This window comes from Molossus molossus, unplaced genomic scaffold (assembly GCF_014108415.1).
Source record: "Molossus molossus isolate mMolMol1 unplaced genomic scaffold, mMolMol1.p scaffold_m16_p_11, whole genome shotgun sequence".
In the NCBI taxonomy this organism is placed as follows: Eukaryota; Metazoa; Chordata; class Mammalia; order Chiroptera; family Molossidae; genus Molossus; species Molossus molossus.
In genome coordinates this window covers 99,807,226-99,830,071 of record NW_023425346.1, presented here as the reverse complement: position 1 = coordinate 99,830,071, position 22,846 = coordinate 99,807,226, and the positions used below count along the sequence as shown (strand labels likewise).

Below are 22,846 nucleotides of genomic sequence, written 5' to 3'. Positions count from 1 at the left end.
CCACCCGTGTGCAGAAGCTGCCGCCAGTGCGTGCCCTCCACCCGCGTGCAGGAGTAAGCTGCCGCCAGTGCCTGCCCTCCACCCACGTGCAGAAGCTGCTGCCGCCAGTGCCTGCCCTCCACCCACGTGCAGAAGCTGCTGCCGCCAGTGCCTGCCCTCCACCCGCGTGCAGGAGTAAGCTGCCGCCAGTGCCTGCCCTCCACCCGCGTGCAGAAGCTGCCGCCAGTGCCTGCCCTCCACCCACGTGCAGAAGCTGCTGCCGCCAGTGCCTGCCCTCCACCCGCGTGCAGAAGCTGCTGCTTCACAGAACTCCAGTGACAATGCGATAACTAAGCCAAGAAAAAGTTGACTGTTACCTGTTTAGATGACACTGGAATTGATAACATAACAGATCAGAGAGGTTCAGTAAGATGACTGAAGAGCTGTCATCGGTGTGTCTACTTGTCTACTGAAAGATTCAGTGTACCAGTGCTGGACTCAAGGTCTCAAACTCTTGGGTCTCAGGTCCCCTTTGTACTCTTAAAAACCAATGAAGACCCAAAGATTCTTTCTTTCTGTAGGCTGTATCTTATTGATATTTACCATATTAGAAAGCAGAACTAAGAACATTTAAAAATATTTATGTATTAATTTTAAAACAATAATGAGCCTACTATGTTAATATAAACACATTTTTATGAAAAGTAACCATATCTCTCCCCCCCCCACACACACAGATTTAGTAAGAATAGTGGCATTGTTTTACATTTTTGCAAATTTCTTTAATCTCTGGCTTAATAGAAGACAGTAGATTCTTACTTCTTCTTCATTCATTCTGATGTAATATGTGGTTTTGACTAACACATGAAGAAAATTAAGCCTCATATGTAGTTGGAAAGGGGTGGAATATTCTTATAGTGTCTTTAAATAATTGGGGACGGTTGATATCACAACAAAACGTAACAGTAGTATTTCTTAGGGGTTATTTGCAGTGTGGAATTCAACACATCAATGAACTTTTGGTAAAATGGTACATTAAAAACCATTGATCATCTGTCTTGCACAATGGCTCTTTTGTCTAGTGATGATTTTGTAACATAGTGCTTTAGTCATTTGGAAAATATTGGTTCACTGAGTTTTGTAGATCTTCTACATGTTTTTGTATTTCATACAGTAATGTAAAACATCACTTGATTTCTGCATAAGTCCATTTATAGGAAATGTTCAGAATAGACAGATTCAGAGAGATAGAAGGTCTATTAGTTGTTGCCAGAGGCTGAGTGGAAAGGGAAGTGGGGAGTGATTGTTAATGGGCACCGGGTATCTTTTTGGGGTGAGGAAATGTTCTGGAACTAGATAATGGTGGTGCTCACACAAATTTGTGACTATATAAAAACCACTTCAAAGGGTGAATTTTATGGTATATGAATTATATCTCAATCGGGAAGTAGACGAGCTCATGGAGGGTGAGCCAAGTGCTCCAAAATTATAATTTCCGTTTGAAAGCTTAAATATTATCATTGGCAACAAATACTGCATTTATTTTCCTTGAAGTGACAGCCTCCTTTACAGTAATGTCTCTGCGAAGACGAACGCACATGGTGTTTCATGAAAAAAGCAGTGGTTCAGGCTGCACCTCGGGGTCCCGGGTGTGTCATCGAGACCGCGGGGCTTTGATGGAAGCAGACGGGCTGTGTGCCTATGAACTTCCTGTCCGTGGCACAGAATGTTAACAAGATGTGCACTCGGGTAAAGACTGAAATGAAGGTGATGATTTCCACTGTTTCACCAAGGACATCCTTAAGGAAATCTGGCCGTTATTGGACTGCGAGCCCAGGGCAGTGAAAAAGACTTCTGGGACAGGTCAGTGTCGCTGCGTTGACTGACACCGAGGCACCGGCAGTTGGACCCGTCATTGCTTCGGCAACCATGAGCGTGAGTGACATCCTTCAGTCTGCTGACTGTTCGCAGCCTTCACACGAGAAGATTGTTGACTAGTTGGTGTGATGCCGGATGAATACAAGCACAACGGTGAATCCAGACACATCTATCGATTGGTCCATTTGTGAGACAAAAGGAAAGATCTGCAGACAAGATATTAACTCAGCCTTCGTGTCTGCAGCTAAATCTTCATGTTGACAAGACCCTGCATCATGAGAAAGTGGCCCTGTGGCTGCTCCTGCTGACGCGCCGTCCAGCCCGCATCGCTCCGCAGCGTCGGCTGCAAGGCTCGGCCGCCCTTGTCCAGGCAACGGGGTGCAGCCCCAGCCCGCCGGCTGCACAGTAGCTCGTGGTGCTGGCTAGTAAAGCTTTAATCATCAATTTTGGGGCATTTAATGAACTCACCACATCTACATGTAAAATATTGAATTCCTTTTTCTCTAAACTCTCAAAGGTTACTCTCAAAATGATGCCACAACTTCAGAGGTTCCGAAAGGTACAATTTTAACTTCATAAAGTCAAAGAAGATACCTTTTGAGTCGTATTTTGTTTCAGATTTACACTTTTCGTTTTAGGAGATTTCAATGCCATCTTTTCAGCATCTTTAGGCTTAGATGGTGCAGCTGTGGGCTAAGAAAGCAAGATTTCGAATCTCCCTTTTGAAATCTCATGATCCACCCTGAAATGTAATAATGAATGGAGTGTGGCTTATGTGACCCGGAGGTCTCCGAGGTCAAAATGTTCAGAGAACAGCCCGACCAGTGTGGCTCAGTGGTTGAGCATCGACCCATGCACCAAGAGGTTGCCGGTTCGATTCCCGGTCAGGGCGCACGCCCAGGCTGTGGGCCTGATTCCCAGTGGGAGGCGTGCAGGAGGCGGCCAGTCAATGGTCTCTCTCATTGATGTTTCTCTCTCTCGGTCCTTCTCCATTTCTTTCTCTCTAAAATCAATAAAGAAAAAAAAAAGTTCAGAGAACAGTGAGGTGGGAGGAGGATGCTGACACTGAACGGCAGAGACTGGGAAGCAGCAGCGTTTGTCTTCTCAGAAAGGGGAGCTGAGCTGTGCGGGGAGCAGACAGCACTGCCGACGTGCTAAGGCTGCTACGGCTGGACAGCGCGGGCCAACGAGAAGCAGAGCGGGTCTCAGACTGGACTGGGGGCCTCCTCATTGCCAGGGGAGGTAGGGGAGGAAACTGGCAGGAAGAGAGGGCTGTCTCAGAAACTACCAGGGAGCCATATTCAGCTCTACTCCATCCTTTACCTAGTTCTTTCTAAGCAGGTGTGGGTGTCTTGAAGAATAATTCACTCATTATTATTTAAATAAACTGAAGATACTCTCTAGAAAAATGGGCATTAATTTAGTTCATCAAAAGCTTGAAATATTCTCTGGACAACTAAATTAGAATGGTCTCATTATGTCCCAGGCCCTCCCCCGTTATTTCAAATGTGACCTTGAGCAAATCCCATCCCCTTTTCAAGTTCCACTGGTCAAACGTGGTACGTCTGTGGTGAAACACATAGACATGGTAGCTACTGATTTGAAGCTCGGCTTCACCACTTATTGGTTATGAGAACTTGGGAAAAAATTAACTTCTCCTCTCAGGGTAATGTAGGCTTTTCAGTCTGTACAGTCTGTATTGTGACTCTCTTGTCACTGTGTGAAAGTGATCATAGATGATACATGAACTGTGGCCCAGTGAAACTTTATATACAGAAACAGGCGGCTGGTCAGGTTAGACCTATGCCATAGTTTATTAACCCCTCATCTATAGGACAGATATAATAGCACTTACCTTAAAGGTTGCTGTAAGAATTAAATTGGTTACTACCTGTTTATTTCTTGGTACAAATTATACACTCAATAAATGGAAGCTGCCATTATTATTTCTAAGGGTATTCCAACTTAGTCTTGACCATGGATCTATGGCCCTAAGACTTTCTGGATGGCAACACATCCAGCTGAAAGAACTCTGCGTGGAGACCCATGTTTGAGGGAAGCAGGAAACAGGTCCCCGCTCCAGAGCTCCTGACCCTGAGGGTTCCATGTCACGAGGGCGAACTCATGTTATCCCAGTGTGCGGATGATCTTGTTTCAAAACAACACATTGTACTTTGTAAAATGACAATATGTACATTGAACTTTTAACTGCGGTGCGTGTTTTTCTTTAGCGTGGTGGTACCTAGTCTACGTAACGTTTTAACATCTAAAGACACCCATTTCAGGTTGAAGCCACCTGTTCAGAGTTGAAAAGCCTAGACACTCTTTTACTATATGATCTTAACACAAACTGGAGATAAAGGTCATTACCCTAAAGCCCCGACCAAAAAACTACGCTGCACAATGTTTTATGTTTACATTATTCTTAGGAGTTTATTTGGGGTAATAAATGAGGGCTGATGACCACCTTCTACACAGCAGTTTGGAAAACAATGACAAGTGGTGACTAGTGATTTGTTCCTACCCCCCCCCCCCCCAATCATAATCTCTTCCAAATTCTTGGGCCTACTGGGTAAAATAAAATATTTTGCATTCCATGTAACCGAGGTTTAATGCATGTACTATGCCAACCTGTTCAGGAAAAAGCAGTAATAGAAGTTGACATTAGGTAAAATATATTTATTTTTTTGGTTTCTAAATTAAATATTCGCATTAGCTACTGTTAATAAATTGTTCTATCTTTAAAATATATAAAACATCAAAAAGTCAGTATTTTATTTTGATACTTATAGTGGTAAATGATAATAGTAGAAATACTTTTCACTGGAAAGATGAGAAAGAGCGAGACAATAAGACGCTTTGGCATTTACTCTGAAATGGTGTGTTGTAGGCACAGCTGATCTATCTGTCCACATGAAAGCTGTCAGAAGGGGCAGAGAGGCAAAGCATCGCTATACGCTCATCTGATGGATGGTCATGAGGATGTCACACAGGAAATGAGGAGTGGGAGGGGCCCGTTGTTTCAACCATGGAAGGTGCTGGTACCATGCAGCAGGATTTTAGGTTGATGACGTTCATGTTTTGGCAAAAATAATGATAGTCAGGTAATAAGGCACTCACATTAAGACAAATAATTATCATTTAATAATCTAATAATCTATGTTTTTTTAACTATTCTTTAACAATGGTCAACATACTGCCCTGGCTGGTGTGGCTCAGTTGGTTGGGTGTCGACCCATGTACATAAAGGTTGCTGGTTCAATTCTCTTTCAGGGCAGGTTGTGGGCTTGATCCCTGGTAGGGGCATGCAGGAGGCAGCTGATGGATGTTTCTCTCACACATTGATGTTTCTCTCTCTCCTTCTCCCTTCCTCTTTCTCTAAAAAAAAAAAAAATATTTAAAAAAATAATCAACATATTAATAACATTTTTTAAATCCTCACCTGAGGATATTTTCCCATTTATTTTCAGATAGAGTGGGAGGAGGGAAGGGAGGGAGGGGAAGAGAGAGAGAAAGAGAGAGAGAGAGAAGGAGAGAGAGAGAGAGAGAGAGAGAAAGAGAGAGAGAGAGAGGCATCAGTGTGAGAGAGATACATCAACTGGCTGCCTCCTGCATGACCCTGACCCCCTGACCCAGGCCAGGGATGAACCACAACCTAGGCAGGTGCCCTTGGCCCTGAGACTCGGTCCGTGGGCCAATGCTCTGACCGCTAAGCCAAACCAGCTAGGGCAATATAGTAATAACATTTTAATTGTTATTTACCTTTAGTATCTATTTGTATATTACAATATTTTATATAGATACTAAAAGTTTTCCAATGGCCATATGTGTGCTCTTACTGATTCCTGTTGAATCTATGTGATTATGCATGCCCATAAGCTTTCAGAATCTTAACTGATAAAACACAACCCATGACATTTTTAAGCTGTTGACATTTTGCATGGATGTAACAAATGAGTTGCAATTTCCTATTAATAGTTATGTTGACATACAAATTGTACATCCACACAGTTTTTGCACACAGTAGTGTGGACCTGTGTTTTGTCACTGAGAACCTGGCTGGGAGTGAAGTCTGGAACTTCAGGGACAAGTGGGCAGCAGGAGCCATGCAGAAGCCGGTGTCCGCTGCCCGCCTGCCAGTCACCCTGCACCTGGCAAAATCGTTCCCAGGCAGGGAACAAGGCCTGGGTCTCTTGCCAATTAGATCTCTGCTCTGTGCTTGGACTAAATCCAGACACGACGCTGACAGGCTCCTCCCCTGCAAGGCAGCAGCCTGCATTTGATTTCACAGATGTCCCTGGAAATCTATGACCGAGTGTTAAGGGTGTGTGTGAATGGGGGTTAAAATCTGATTTGATATTGACACAGGTTTAGTAAAAAAGAAAAAATATCTGTCACTAAGCCACGGCTGTGGAACCATTGTAGAAAAATTTATTAGGGGGACAGAGATGACCTCTTCTGCAGCATTGGGGAGGTCCCGCCGCATCACTGGAGTCCCCTGGCACGGGGGGGTGGGGTGGATGGGTGCGTACGTCATTTTTTTCTAGGTAGCAAAGTGGAGGCTACAGGAATGAAGAAATGAGAAGGTTAAAAAAGTCATGGGAGGTTGAAATGTACTTTGCTCTGTAATCCAAAAGGGGTCATTAGATTATCCACGGCTATGGGTTCATTGCCTGGGGGATTTAACTGCCACGAGAGCACAGGAAGAAAACGATTTTCATTTAATTAATTAATTAATTCATTCATTCATTCATTTTATTTCATTCTGACCCGAGAATATTTTTCCATTAATTTATTTTAGATAGAGTGAAAGGGAAGGAGAGGGAAGAGAGAGAGAAATATCGATGTGAGAGAAACACACTGATTGGTTGCCTCCAGCACAACCCCAACCAGGTACATGCCCTTGACCAGGAATCAAACCCATGACCCTTCAGTCTGCAGGCTGATACTCTGACCACTGAGCCAAAGCGGCCAGGGCAGAAAATTATTTTTAAATAACCCATCTCAGGGAGGTAGAATTTCCTCCCCTAAAACTGTATTGTCTTTGCCTCTCTGCCAAGTTAACAGAATACAACCATACTTAGGTTTCACTCAGTTACCCACAGCCTGTGTTCTTAAAAATCAGTTGTAGAAATGGTAACTGTCCACATCCCCTTGGGAAACACACCCCCTAGGCAATATGTATGGTTTAGTTGGCGACGTGAAATCCTGGGGGCTGAACTCTGGACAGGTCTGCAAGAAGGCCTGGCCTGGCCTCCAGCCATGCCCAGGGCCAGGGCAGAGGTCCCCCTGGGGAGACAAGGCCTGGCACCCCAGGCCCACAGGACTGGTCCCTGAATGCAGACCCCGAGGACCCGAGGTGGGAAGGCGGCACTCACCAGGAGCGCCTCCCGAGGCCACTGCCCCTCCCTGTCCCCGTGGGACACGTGGCCACCTGCTCCATGGATGGGCTCAGATGGCACACCACCAGGAAAGACTTCAACAGCCCAGTTCCCTTTCCAATGCCTAGATAAAATAGATATGTAATAAAACCTACTAAAACCCATTTATTGTTTGTTTCTCTGCAGCAGAGGCCTCTCCTTCTGGGTGTGCGGGGTGGGGAAGACATCCACAGCGGGCTTCCTGCCCTGCAGCCCTGTGCGGGGCCATGATCTCCCGTCGCCCGCCGGGACTGCAGTGCAGACAAGGCCCTGCAGTGGGGTGTGCTGCTCCCCTGAGCAAGTGCTCGGTGCGTTTCAGATGGCTCCTCAAACCAGCAACACCTCCTAGTTCTCAGGAAGGGTAACAGAAGAGTTTGGACATAGCAGAAAAATGCAGCCATGCTTCAAGCCCCCAAAAAACACAAAACAAAACAAACAAAAAACATCCCTAAAAGTAACCGTCGTCCTGGCTTTCTTGTCTTTGCTTCCTCTTGCGGATCTGTCGCTGGAGCTGCAACTTGCTGGTGAAGAACATCTGTCTCCACCCCATCTCCTTGGCCAGGGCCCGCAGGTCAGGGGTGACGTCACAGGCAGACTCGACTATCAGCTCCCACAGTCTGTCAGACCTGCACAGCTATGAGGGGAAAAGTCAGAAGTGGGTCACGTCACATGTGGGGTAAGTGCAGGTCGTGCACTCACTCACGGGCTCCCTACCCAAGTCCTGCTGCCTGGGAGACTCGGGAGGAAACGCTGTGGACAGGGGGTGTGCCAGGCACAGCTCCTGCCTCCGGAAACCTCCTCTCGGAGGAAAGAGGCAGGCGCACAGATATCTGAAGGACAAAGCAATATGCGATCGATGGGATAAATCCTGATCTCATTTAAGATGCAGAATGCAAAGCAGTTCTATATAATCCACACGCAACATTATTTAGTTCATTTCCAATGAGCCACATAGCAGAGGCTGATAATGATGTGGTCAACCAACCTGCCACCCAGTGCGGCATTCGCTTCTCAAGTGGGAGCAGCTGATTCCTGCTAAATGCGTGTCCATTCTAAGTCCTCGCTCGGGCCATCTCTCCCCAGGGCTTGCACGGCTGACAGCTCAGTCCCCTGCAGGCTACTCATCCAAATGACCAGCAGCCCTTGGAGACTGCCAGAGGACACATGGAAACCCCACCCCTTCCTGGTGCCACAGACCTTCACGTGCATGACGTTGCCCCATGCACCAGGGTGGCCCACCCGGCGTCTGCAAAGCGAGTGTTCTCCAGGAACAACTTTCTCTGAGATGCTCTTCTGCAGCCCGTGGCTTTAACCGGGGCCATGAGATTAGAGACAGACAAGACCTCTCTGGCTCAACAGCTGCACAAGGCCATTCTGCCCTCCTTCCAAGTTTTAAGCTGCCACAATTCAGCTTCCATTTACCCAAGATTCCAGCAGGACTTTTTCAAGTGGCACCATTACTTACAGCAACTCCGTTCATCAGTCCCCTGCTCCTACACACTGTTAACATGGAGGTTTCCTGATACCGTACCTACCACACACCCAAATCCTTCCTGTAGGTGGAGTCCGTTATACTTACTTAGCCCTGACCTTTGCAATAGCCACGGTTGTGTGGTATATGCAAGAACAGTAACCTTTATTCATTTATTTGTTTGTTTGTTTGTTAATCCTTACCTGAGGATATTTTTCCATAGTTTTTTTTTGTTTGTTTTTTGTTTTTAAGAGAGAGTGGGAGGGAGGGAGGGAGGGAGGGAGGGAGGGAGGGAGGGAGGGAGGGAGAGAGAAACATGGATGTGAGAGAGACACATGGATTGGTTACCTCCCTCGAGACCCTGACCAGGGCTGGGGAAACCTGCAACCCAGGTGCATGCCCTTGACCAGAATCAGACCAGGAACCCTCAGTCCCCGGGCCGACAGTCTCACCACCGAGCCAGTCCTGCCAGGGCAAGAACAGCAGCCTGGACAGGCAGGTGGGTATCTGGTGCTGCAGAGCAGCAACTCCAGCAACACAAGATGTGCTTTAAGGAGGGGTCCAGTGGGCCCCAGCGACAGACTTCCCGGCTCCACCCTTTCTGTGCAGTACTGCACTGGGGGTTATCACCAACCGATCCCCCCTCACCAGTTCAGGCAGTGGCTGACACGTGAAATTCCAGCAGTGGGATGAGCCAGGCCTGGTGGCGGGCAGGGAGGAGCCCAGTCCCCTTCGGCCAGTGGCCCAGGGCACGCTGGCCCAGGCCCCTCCTCAGGGCTCACGCCCCTCTCACACAGGCCCATCCACAGGCACTGCCACACGGACGTCTCTTCCAAAGAGGCAAAGAAAGGCAAGCAGCTGGGGCCACTCAAAGGTCAGTACTGGTGGGAAACAAGGCTAGTCATGGAAAATGACCAGTGCAGATCATGCACACAGAATGAATAATAGCCCTGGCCGGTTTGGCTCAACGGTTGGAGCGTCGGCCTGTGGTACAGAGAGACCCGGGTTCGGTTCCCACTAAGGGCATGTACCTCGGTTGCAGTTTGTCCCCGGCCCTGGTTGGTCATGCGGGTGGCAGCCACTCGATGTGTCCCTTCACATCGATGTTTCTCTCTCTCTCTCTTCCTCTCTCTCCCTCCCGCTCTATCTGAACAAAAAATGGAAAAATGTCCTTGGGTGAGGATTAAAAAAAAAAAAAAAAGAATGAATAATAAAGAGAGTCCACCTGATCGACAGGATAAAAATTAGATTGAACTCGTTATTTTCACCATCTAAAATTTCTTTTTAGAGGGCAACTTCATCACTTTAATAGGGGAGGCAGACAGGCATGGTAAAACCCCCCAGATTCCAGAACGCCGAATCTGACTGTGCTCATTTAGAAAGGTGTCAGGGTCCGCAGGATCTGAACCTCTAGAAACATAGGCGCATAATGACAAGGAGGAGAGAGGCCCCAGGACGGCCGACACAGCTGTCAGGAACCAATGTGCTGACAGGCATGCACTGGACTCTGCAGGGAAGGCCTCCACTCTCCTCCTTGGAGTTCATTTAGTTTAGTGTACTGCTTTCAGCCCTTAGTAGCTTAGCCCCAGCTAATTAGAAGGCAGAGTAGCCAAGGAAGAGAAAAATGACAGGTGAGGAACTAACATTAAGGGGAAAAATGGAAAAGAAGAGTGAAATACAAATGAAAATCACTCAGTTGGGGCCAGATAAGCTGCTTCACAATTTTCAATAGCCTCTTCATTCATTCACTCATTCATTCATTCATGCACCAAAACTACATGGGATGGCTATGGTCCTGGTCAGGGCTCTCGGTGTCAGACCACAGAATGCATTCTAGGTTGTCGAGCAGAATGGGAGCCAGCAGAGGCAACAGGTAGCTCACAGAGAATCTCGTGAAACCAGAAAGGCGCAGTGCTGCACAGCCGGGCTCAACAGCGCCCAGAATGAAACAACAAAACACAACACCCAGATTGTTTTAGTAGGGAACTCACTGCTTCTGCTCTCCAACAGTTGGCACCCAGGATGTGCTGAGGCCTTGGTCCAGACACCAGAACCTTCCCCATGTGCTCCCAGCACTGAGCTTGCAGGAGGAGCTGGTCTCCATGTGCACGGAGGCTGCCTCACCTTGCTCATGTCTCCCTCCCAAGACTCCTTCTTCCAAGCAGGTGGGTCTACTTGACAGAGACGAAGCTATACACCACACACTAGTTGCAGAGGCGCATTTACTCTTTCTAACCTCTGCACTACATGAAGGCAACTCCATCTGGCATAAGGGAGTTAAATGGGTGGTGAGCAAACCAATCCACAGCATCCACTCAGTCTGACCTGGCTATTCTCATCTACACAGACACTCCCTCTGTCCTGCTTTGCTCCCTCGGACCCTAACCGCTTCGTGGGGAGGGGAAAGACGTGTAAGCGTTCTCTCCATTCCATGACTCCATGAACTCCTCTCCAAGGAGAAAGCAGTCAGCACTCTACTTCCAGATTTCACGCTACTGTACAAGGGCTCTAACAAGGGGAAAGAATGTTTATAAACAGAAACAAATAGTATAATGAAGCTAAAACAATTAAGATTCTTCCTGTATAAACATCAGAGCAAACTATTATATTCACACAGTGGTCCCTGTTGAACAGCAACACTGAGTCTTAGGAAATGACAGTCTCCAAAACATCTTCATGTCAGGCAGGTTGCTCATGCTCTTATCCCGTCCTCAACAGCCACTCAAGGTCTAGTTCCTCTACTCGGATTACAACATATTTTAAATATAAACAACAAAGGGAAAAGTTAGAAAGTGTCTTAATGTTAAAAACAAACAGATCTCAACTTCCCTTAAGCGGTTTTAGCTGACTGGTGCAGATGGCTATCCCGTTTCTAGTAAATACATCGCAGGATATCATGTGTCTTGTATAAAGGGATTATGGGAACGATAATCTCCTAAGTTTTTGAGAACTAAATTAAATACAGAGAAAACGATGAAGTTCTGGGAGAAGGGAAAGCATTCTCAAGAGAGCTGAAATTTCTACCAGTGTAACTTTATGACTCATTTTATACTGAAAATATTTAGTTTTGTTTTATATTATAAGTTGGTCATAAAATACCCCCATCTAAGACTCCCACACCCTGGGGCTTTCTTTGCTTGGTCGATGCCAGGTACCAAAACATAAGGTACTTACCCATCCTGACTATGGTTCCAGTTACTTTGATTCCAAACACAGCAAATTGTGGGCTTAGCGCCCCCTGGTGGTGGTGCATGAACTTAACATGCATAAGCTATCTTAAAGGTTGAAAGGGACCCCAGGGTTTATCTAGTTAAAACCTCTCCTTGTGTAAATGGGGAAATTAAGGCTCAGAGAGGATAAGGACATAGCTACCCAAGGCTCATGGTGGGGAATGGCTGAGCTAAGAACAGAACCCAGCTCTCTGGCCTCCTGCTGACTTAAACACCCACGTTGGCCTGTACACAGTAAAGATAGGAAAACCCCTCTCCCCACCTTTTCGAATCTCTTGAGATAGTTTATCCATACAACGTTAACATCAATGGCTCAAATTCCTGGATGGGACCCTCGGACTCGGGCTGCTGCAAACACAAGGAAACCCGTTGGGAGCTCATGCTGAGTCCATGGCAGCCCTGCGGAATCAGGTGCTCAGGGCTGGGCCTGGTGGTGCCAACTTCACCTGTTCCCGAGTGCTTCTCCCACCTGGCCAGACTTGGGAACATGGTCACAGGGCGTGAGGAAAAATCTGTGTCTCCATAGCCAAAGCGTGGCAGAGGAGAAAGTCCTTCCTTAGCGTTCCTGAGTCAGACAATGACTGTCCTCCCGTCTGGGCTCGGCCTTCTCATCTAGCTGCAGTGGGGGCTTCCCAGGGTCCACTCTGCTGCACTTTGCACAAAAAAACATAGTATCAATGCCTGGTGCCACCTGGCGCCGGCCAGCAGGTCCCCAGGCCAGTTCCCACGGGCAGCATCAGCTTAGTGAGCTACCGCAGGGGTGTGCTCCTCAGCCACGCTCCCAGCGGATGCCTCGCCGGTGTTTACCCTGAGACATAGAAACTGCCAGCCCACAGGCCTTCAGGTGCTTGTCCATGGAGGCTCTGTGGCTCGGTCAACACAGAGTCAGAGCAAGGCCCGCAGCTGGATGGTCCTGATGGCTGATGGCATTCGGTTTGATAAGTGGAGATTTCCTGCCTCAGCGTGGGATGGCACCGGGGCTCTCCCAGGCGAGGGCCCGCTTCCACCCCAATCCACAGTCTGTGTCCACAGGCTTGCTGCTTCCAAGGCAGACCCATTACTGCGGAGTCAGGTCTGGCCTTGGAAACCTTTCTGTCTCATCAAGGTGACCTTGCAGCTCTTGTTTCCAACGGGATCCATTAAAACAGCACCTGACCACTGTCATGTGCCCCACCTCCGCCCCTCCGGCAGCCTCTCTGCTGCGTGCCCAGCCGGCCTATCTTCCCCCCTCTGCTCCCAGCACTGCCTTACTTCTGTTCCTCACTCTTCCGGGTCTCCGGCCACGCAGCTCCCTTGGCCTAGACGAGGCTGCTCCCGCTCAGCCCGGCTAACCCCTACCGGTCGGGAAAGGCCCAGGTCGGGTTGTCTCAGCACCTCTCGCCAGGCCTTGAGCACAAATCAAAGCTGTCCCTGAACAGCTGTGTGGACAGTTCATTGTGTACTGCCTCTGTCCCTCATTCGGGTGGAAGCTCCCTGAAGGCAGGGACCACGTCAATCTCTCTACCTTCAAGTCCCCAGCATCCGGCACAGTGCCTGGCCCACGGCGGAAGCTCGGTGACTAGTTGCTAACCAAACATGGCCCTTGGTGGAAAGTTTATGACAGTGGCCCCCCGATGGCTCAGTCAGAACATCTGGGGATCTCAGTTCTGCCCCTCACTGGCTGTAGGACCCTGGGCAGGTTAATCTTGCTGATTCTTAACGTCCTCATCTCTAATATAAGGATAAAAAAAATAGGATCTACACCGTAAAGTTTTTGAGAACTAAATGAAATAAAGAAATCAGAGTGTCAGTGGACTGCCAGACATACAGCAAGCTCTCAATAAATGTTGTGCCTAGTTTCCCCAGAGCACTTACTTCCCTTCTTCCAGACTCACAGGGATACATGCTATTGTCCCTGGATCCTACCTGTATCTTCATGATTCTATATAGTTATTTGATTACTTTGAATAATTACACCTATTATAATTTTTCTGCAGATAAACACGCACATTGTATATGTAGGAGTATGGACTGTTATTTACAAATAACAAAGGGGAAACAGCCTAAATATCTCACAACAATGATCTGGTTTTAAAAAGTATGATCTGTCCACACAACGACTTAAAACACTTTTCTAAATTGAAGATTTATATGCACTGACATGAAGACGTCTCTAATCTGTTGTGAAGTAGAAAAAAAACCCGATGGAGAACAATATATAATCTGCTACTATATGCTTCTGAAAAGTGTGTGCACAGGTAAATCTCACTGATGTCACACACACACACTATGTGCACAGAGGTCTCTGGAAGGACACACCAAACACTGGCCATACGACTGTCTCTGGAGAGGAGGATTCGAGAATGAGGGTCAGGAATGGGAGGGAGAATTACCTCTTACTAGGTACACAAAGATATATCATTTTTAAATTCCTAGCTCGGCTATTATAATGCAAATCAATTTTATTTTTCAAAAACATAAACAGAATTCTACTTTGACTATTTCGGCGTTCGGTCACTGGTTTCTGGTACTTAGCTCTGGGCTGGGCTCCGTGAGGGGGATACAGAGTTAGGTGACAGCCCTCGCTGTGGAGCTGGGTGGGAGACCAGTCGCCATCTGTCATAAAACGCACCTGACGGGCATCTGGAGTGGGAGCGGTGGTGGGCAGGGAGGACGTTCCTAGAAGAGGGAACAGCACAAGCAAAGGCCAAGAGGCGCACAGGAGTCACAGGGGTCACCCGGCTGGGCTGCGGGGGGGTGGGAGGCAGGGCCGGGCACTGGCCTCATGTGCCAGTTGAGACTTTGGATCTCATTCTGAAAGTGACTGGCGGTCGCTAAGGGTCACTGAGCAGAGCAGTGATGACCGGAGTCATTTAGAAGGGCTGTCCTCAGCCACAGAGGGAGCAGCCAGTGAAGCCAGGGAGGGGCCAGGGGAAAACCCACAGGAGAAGCCTGCAAGCAAACCCGGGTCCAGAAGGGAAAGGCCCAAATGGGACCTGCAGGTGTGACAACCAAGGCGTCCCTGAGAGGCCAGGGACCCCGAGAAGCACGGATGAAGGGGAAATGCGAGATGAGGTGTAGACCCATGGGACACCAGTAGCTCCCGGAATTTTGGAATTTCATAAAACCAGTGAAATTTTTCGAAGTCAAAACAAAAACTAAGAGCCAAATAAGGTTGCCGACTGTTTAATTTTGCAAAGAAGGGTAACTTGTTAAAATTACATACCATATTTTAATACCATCATTAAATTAAATTTAATTAATTTATTTATTTTTATCCTCACCCAAGGACATTTTTCTATTTTTTGTTCAGATAGAGCAGGAGGGAGAGAGAGGAAGAGAGAGAGAGAGAAAAATGTCGACGTGAAAGGAATACATTGAGTGGCTGCCACCCACACGACCCAACCAGGGCCCGGGACAAACTGCAACCAAGGTTCCCTTAGCGGGAACCGAACCCGGGTCTCTCCGGACTGCAGGTCAATGCTCTAACCACTGAGCCAAACCAGCCAGGGCAATACCATCATTTCATAAAAGAAGGGGCATTTTAACTCTCCCCTAGAGAAGGCCCCGTCTCCGACGGCACGAATAACTTGATATCACCCTTTCTACTTACATTCCATCATAGATTATAAAATCTCAGATTCGTGATGCTGGTTTACCGACTGGCTGTAAACCGCTATGTAAACTGTTTGTTTTTTTCCTAAGAAGGGAAAGAAAGAGATTAGAAAAGAATAGACTCAAGAGTTTTTGGGTTTTGCCCTGGCCAGGTAGCTCAGTCAGTTAGAGCATCGTCCTGATACATCAAGGTCGCGGGTTCCATCCCAGGTCAGGGCACATACAGAAAGCAACCAATGAATGCATAAACATGTGGAACCACAAATCAATGTTTCTCTCGCTCTCTCCCTCCCTTCCTCTCTCTCTAAAATCAATCAATCAATAAAATTTTTTTTAGAAAAGAGTTTTTGGGTTTTGAATAGTGAGTTTGATTTGAGAAACTTTACTGAGAGGAAAAGACATTGAAGGAAAGATTTAAAACTAGAAACCAAGTGGAGTGTAGTCTCCCAGATTGGAGCAAAAGGATATTAATGTAAAAGCTAATGAAAATAAAGTCTGTAGTTTAGTTGATAGTATTGTACTGACAGTAATTGCTTAGTTTTGATAGCCATCCCTGGTTACGGAGGTTAGCTCTCGGGGAAGTCGGAGGAAGGGCACATGCAAACTCTCTGTACTATTTCAGCAACACTTCTGTAAATTGTAAATTACTTATAAATAAAAAGTACAAAAAGAGTTGCCCTGGCCAGTTTGGCTCAGGGGTTAGAGTGCCAGCCTCACAGACCAGAGTCTCGGGTTCGGGTTTGATTCCCGGTCCCAGTTGGGATCATGCTGGAGGCAACCAATCAGTGTGTCTCTCTCACATCAATGTCCCCCCCCCACCTTTTGCAAGGACACTGAGGGCCGAAATCAGCAGCCTGGAAGGGCCTAGCCCTAGAACACCTGCGAGTTACGGAGGCTCTCGCGCCACACTAAAATGGCCAGACGGCGCGAGGGACAGCAACAGTGGCAGTGAGCGGAGCCTGGACCGAAGGCAGTCGCTCAGTGTGAGGAAGAGTCCGCGAGATGTGGCCATGGCAGCCGTTCGTCGGATCCTTCCATTTACTTCCAGGAACACCCCAGGCCCCGGCAGAAGCTTTTTTTTTAAAAAAATAATTTTTCTTTATTGATTTTTGAGAGAGAGGAAGGGAGAGGGAGAGATAGAAACATCCATGAGAGAGAACATCGATTGGCCGCCTCCTGCACACCCACCATTGGGGATCTGGCCCACAACCTGGGCATGTGCCCTGAACGGGAATCGAACTAACAACCTCTTGGTGCCTGGGTCAACGCTCAACCACCTGGCAGAAACTTTTAATAGACCCTGCTAGTATCCTTTATTCACTTAAAATTCTCATTTGAAATGTGAAAAATCAGCCCTGGCAGGTTTCCTCAGTGGTTAGAGCGCCACCCTGCAGACTAGAGAGTCCTGGGTTCAGTTCCCGCTAAGGGCATGTACCTCGGTTGCAGTTTGTCCCCAGCCCCGGTTGGGGTTGCGTGGGCCCGTTGGTGTGTCTCTCTCACATCGACGTTTCTCTCTCTCTCTCTCTTCCTCCCTCTCTCCCTCCCACTCTATCTGAAGATAAATGCAAACAAGTGTCCTCAGGTGAGGATAAAATGTGAAAAATCAGCTTCTCAGCCTTAAAGGATAAAATCTTAACTCTCATACATTTTTAATGGCAAATAATATGTGCAGTAATTATTCATAATACTTGTTTCTAGCCCTCCTTTTTGGGGGGTGCAGGAGGGAAGTCAGTTGAAAAGTAGCCGAAGGGGCAGGAACCAAGGCACCCTGCAGGTCGGGAGAACGAGTCTTGCTGTACCAAGGCCTTGACACTGGGTGAAATCAGTACCAGCTGTGTTTTCTGCGCTTGTTCATTCTGCTGAGGACTCCCAGGAGTGCCAGCAAGTCCATTTGGTCACTTGGGGTATGCAGGAAGACAGGACAATATGATGAAGTCCCCACAAACCACCCATTCTGGGACAGAAGTCATTTGGCCGAGGGCTCTTACTGGGAGAAATGGAAATGGATGGGCGATCGTCACGACTTGCCTCATTCCCTTGTGCTGCCGTGCTCCCGTCTGACCTGGGGCCTCGACTTGGATTGCCCCTTGATCTGGAATGCCTCTAGTCAGCCAGACCACCTGGTGAACTCCTATTTTCCCCTCAAAACCCAGATGCAGTAACCCACTTCTGTGAAGCCAGGCAGGGGAATCACTGTATACTACCTTTGTACCTTGTACACACATCTCTTGTTGAATTGATCCCAGTATATTGTAATAATTTGCACCTGTATGCATCTCTATTAAATTTTAAGTTTCTTGAGGTTAGAAATAACATCTTTTCATCTCTGCTGTCTCTGTGCTGAGGACAGTGCCTGTTATCAATTAAGTATTCAACACATGCTTGCTGAAATAAGTGCAAATAATAAATCACTGCTATATATATATATATATATATATATATATATATATATATATATTTTTTTTTTTTTTAAAAGAACTTTGAGAAAGCATAAGAAAAATTCTCTATGGAAACAAAATAGTTGACCATTACCTTTGAAAATCTGCGTGATGTTTGAGAAAGCCTGGCAACATCTTCAAGATCCAGATAAGAAATGATTTTCAGGAGCAATTTGTCTGAGAGCCGCTCAAGGAAGTCAATATTGCCTTCGCACAAATTGAAGACATAGTCTAATATTCTTGGACCAAATATTAAGGCAATTTGAACTGTAATTCAAAGAAACCAACAAACCAACATGATTATCATGCTCAGTCACATAAAAACTTGGTCATGACGAATAAGATGTAAGCTTGGGGGCACCTGCCCTCTGGGAGTGGCGTGAGCTTACGTTGAGTCATTGCTACGGTCACCAAGCTGCCTGTGGGCGCTGCGGCATGCGTGTGGGGAGACTGTGTCCAGTGGCCATGCCTGCCGAGAGCAGACCTTTTAGGGCACTGAGTGTGTAACGCAGTGATGGACTGCGCCCCTTGATCTCATCAGCACAAACTCCAGTCCAGACAACTGACTAGCCAGTCTCAGCAGCATCCCCATCCTCACAGCCTCCCCGACAAGTGCGGAAGCTGCCGTGTGGTTTGTACCGCCCTTCTCTCTCCAGGGCTCTGAAACACAGCTCTCAACGTGACTTCATTGTCATTCTCTTACTATATGTCGTTTCTCCACCACACTGTCTTCCTTCCTCTTTACCTTCTTTTGATCCCTATCTTTACACAGTAGAAAGAAAAAAAAAGAGACATTGATGAATATTTCATGAAAATTGTGTTAACTTTTGCCTAACATTTTTCATACCGTTTTTATTATCTCCAAATTAGGATACAGTTCACAAAGAATCAACCAATATAATCAGCTACTTCACCGGTTCAATATCGGGGAAAATGAGGGTGTGTTTGTTTTGTTTTTTACCCAAGTTCCCTGAACAAACAAAAAATGGCTAATAAATGGGAAAATATGTTTGGAAGAATACATAGTCAGATTTTAACAGTGGTTAAATGTAAATAGAGACTTTTATAGTTTTGTTTATCTGTATTTTCTAATCTTTCTACTGACAAGAAAACAATTCAGAGATGTCCTCAATAAAATGACAGCAGGCCCGAGGGTGGCCGGAAGAGACGAGGGAGGTCAGTCAGTTAACAACTGCAGGGCAAAACCAACACGAGACGGCCCCCCTCCTCGGTGCACGCTGGAACCCTGAACTCACTTCCAGGGGGCTCTCCAGAGCGATCCCCAGGGAGCGGTGGACCACGGCATCTTCCGCACACGTGCCTTCCCAGACGGGCGCCCAAACCAACGCAGAAGAGCCGGCACTTCGCCCTCCCAGCTCTGCCCCTCTCCCCAAACTTGTCCTGCTTCACCCGCTCCACCCCTTTATCTACAGCCAATGGACATTCTTTCAAAACAACCTCCACCTTTCTTCCCCAGACTTGAGGTAGAGAAGAGCCGCCCACTCCAGGCAGGGTCGGGCTGTCTTCCCCGCCTGGCCGAGGCTGGAGGCTGCAGCCTGGGGCCTGCTCCTTTTTCTGGCTGGCGTAAGGCTCAGTACAGCCTTTCTTTAAGAAAAGCTTTCAGCTGTGTAGGGTTTTGTTTGCCACCATAATAAACCCAAATTACCAGTGTAATTTTTTAAAATCTAGAAAGGAAGGGAGGGACAGAGGGAAGGTGGAGGGAGGGAGGGAAGAAGAAAGGAGAAAAAAATGTCAGAACGGCTTCCAAAATAGTTCCTCTGCAGTCATTTGGAGGTTGGTTCACAGCTAAACGAAACGGAAGCTGTTCAAGGTGGCCTAACAGCTAGGATGGTCCGTCCTCCGCTCACTGATCCTGAAGGCGGGCTGCAGACTGCTGTAGGAGCTCGAGTAGTTTCTGATGTCCCAGGGGCCTTTCATCTTTCTGCCTCACGTTTTAGGATGTGGCTCTCATCCTCAGGGTCACGCTAAGGTGGCTCCCGTTCCCAAGGCATCAACCAGAGTGCGGTAGGTAAGGGGCACGTGCTGAAAGCGGAGTCTGCCCCCCTGAAGGCCCCTCCGGGAGCTCCATGAAAGAACCTCAGCTCACATCTCACTGGGCAAAACTGGGTCACACAGCCACATATGCAAGGTAGGGGGGAATGTTGTCTCTGTTTTAAGGAGAAAACGATGGAATAAAGAAAACAAAAAGAAAGGAGAAAATGGGAGCCAAATCAAAGAGCAAAGAAAAAGTATAAGATAAAAGCACACAATAAGATGACAGAAATTACAGGCATAGTAGCAATCATGATCAGTGTAAATGACCTAATCAGACCAGGTAAAAGACTCTCAAGGAAATAACACATGCACGCACACACAAATATTTCTGCTTATATGCTATTTATAAGAGACATGCTAAAAAATAATGATATGGAAAAGTGAAGGTAATAGTAGAAAAAAAGCCCAATTCAATCCAAAAGAAAACATTACTAGCAGACAAGATATACTTTAAAGTAAAACTCACTATTGGTGATAAGAAAGACCATTACTTACAGATAAAAGAAATAATTCACCTAGTAGATTTAAATGTTCTAAACTAGTATACCCAACTAACCTCATTAGGGGAAGTGCTTGAATAAACTATGGTTTACAATATAATAGAATACCATGCATGGCTCAATAAATGGACCATTGAAATGAATGACTCAGATCCACATATATCAACATGGATAAATCTCAAAAACAGTGTTGACTGATAAAAAAAAGTTGAAAATGATATAGTATGATATCATTAAAATTTTAAACATAAAAATAGTATATACTATTTATACAGTTGTAACTAAAGTTGGAAATGATACCAACTTTAGAACAGTTAATAGGAGAAACAGAGGGGAAATAGATGGGTGAGGAGTAGAAATCTGACCATGTATGTAACTTTTTAATGATTTTAAAAGATATTAAGTAAATATGGTGCTTACGTCAGCAGCATGTACAATAAAACTGGGATGATAAAGAGAAGGTTAATATGGCCCTGAGAAAGGAGAACAAAATTAAAACCATTCAGAGTAGATTCTCTGATCACATGCAATTAAGCTAGACATTAAGGCTGGGTGGGCAGAATAATAAAAAAAATCCCCAACTACCTGGAAATTAAACAGAATGGTTCTAAATAATCTATGAGTCAAAAGAGAAATCAAAATGGAACTTAGAAAATATTTTCATCTCAATGAGACTTAAGATACAATTTGTCAAAATTTACCTAATAAAAATACAGAAGCCCTTAAATAAAATTTAGGAGGGAAATGGCTGAAAACAATGATTAAACTTCCATCTCAGGAAACTAGGAAGAGAACAACAAATCAGACCTAAAAAAAGTAGTAGGAAGGCAATAATAATAAAGGCAAGAACAGAAATCAATAATTAAAATGGAGAAAATCAGTAGAGCTACAAGTTAGTTCTTTAAAAAAATTAATAAGCCCTGGCTGGTCTGGCTCAGCGGTTGGAGCGTCGGCCTGCAGACCAGAGAGTTCCCGGTTTGGTTCCCACTAGGGGCACATATGAAAAAACAAACAAAAAAACAAACAAACAAATTAATAAAACAAAAAATCCCCCAACAAAATTCATAAAAAAAAAAAAGGTGAGTGGGGGGAGGGGGGAAGCACAAATTACCATGATCAAGGAATGAAAAAGAAAACATCATTATAGATACTACAGACATCAAAAGGAAAAGATATTTAAAGCAACTTCAACATAGTTGATAATTCGGATAACATGAAGTAAATGTGACGAATGTTAACATTTTTAGTTAGTGGTGTTGGGTATCTGTAATATTAGTTTCTGTTCTTTTTTTTTTTATCCTCACCCGAGGACATTTTTGCATTTATCTTCAGATAGAGTGGGAGGGAGAGGGAAGAAGAGAGGAACATCGACTTGAGAAAGATACATCGAGTGGTTGCCACCCACACAACCCCAACCGGGGGCGCAGACACACTGCAGCCGAGGTACGTGCCCTTAGCGGGAACCAAACCCGGGCCTCTCTGGTCTGTGGGCCGACGCTCTAACCCTGAGCCAAACCGGCCAGGGCTACTTTCTGTTCTTTTTTTGTATGTGTAAGATATTTCTAAAAACTGTTCACGTTCAAGGTACAGAACATAGGGTATACAACTCCTTCTGTGTTAACACATGAGCACGTGCACAGACCATTTCTGGAAGGACACCCAGGACTCCGGCTGCGGTGCTGCCTCGTGGAGCTTCTGCCCCTAACAGACTCCCATCCCACCTCCACTCCTGAGCCAACCCCAGGTCTGCAGAGTCTCGAGGCTGGAGACAGGGCGTGGCTGATTAGAGGAACAGAGTCAGGTGGTGGCCAGGCAGGAGAAAATGAAGTCCCGGTCCAGGACGGAGACATAAGCCTGAAGAAAGGGCCTAGAGAAAGTGGATTATGGATCCAAACACGGGCTGGCCCAGGCTGGGAAGAAGGTGAGGACTGCTCTTTCCCACTTTCCGATACCTGGTGAACCGATATTCCTAGGATTGAGAACTCAGGCCAATATTTCAGGATATTAGTGTTTATTAGTATTATCAGTTTTTCATTAAAGCCCTCATTTCAAACATTCAGCCCCATTCTTCCCACAATCATTTAATGTCCAATCATTTAATGTTCGAAACTTTGACATGGAAACTGTATCTCCTCCATTTCCTTGCACAAGCAATGCCAGCAATAAAAAGCCTTTGTCGTTTGGTTCAAAAGTATGGTTGTTGTCATTTGGTTTTATCCCCAGATTTTTGTGGATTGCCCTAAATACTTAACCACCATTTAGAACTCATTCGAAGATCTAA

General features: G+C 46.3%; 1 protein-coding gene across 1 annotated transcript in view; it reads right to left on the bottom strand.

Moving 5' to 3' along the window:
• Positions 1 to 7,672: 7,672 nt before the first annotated feature.
• FBXO36 (F-box protein 36) overlaps positions 7,673 to 22,846 on the bottom strand; it is a 62,542-nt gene continuing 47,368 nt past the window's right edge. The window contains exons 3-4 of the mRNA XM_036254725.1: positions 18,105 to 18,277; positions 7,673 to 7,911 (exon numbers count right to left, since the gene is read on the bottom strand). Of these exons, the coding sequence (XP_036110618.1) occupies positions 7,726 to 7,911; positions 18,105 to 18,277 (359 nt within the window). The 3' untranslated portion in view covers positions 7,673 to 7,725. The remainder of the gene's footprint in view (positions 7,912 to 18,104; positions 18,278 to 22,846) is intronic.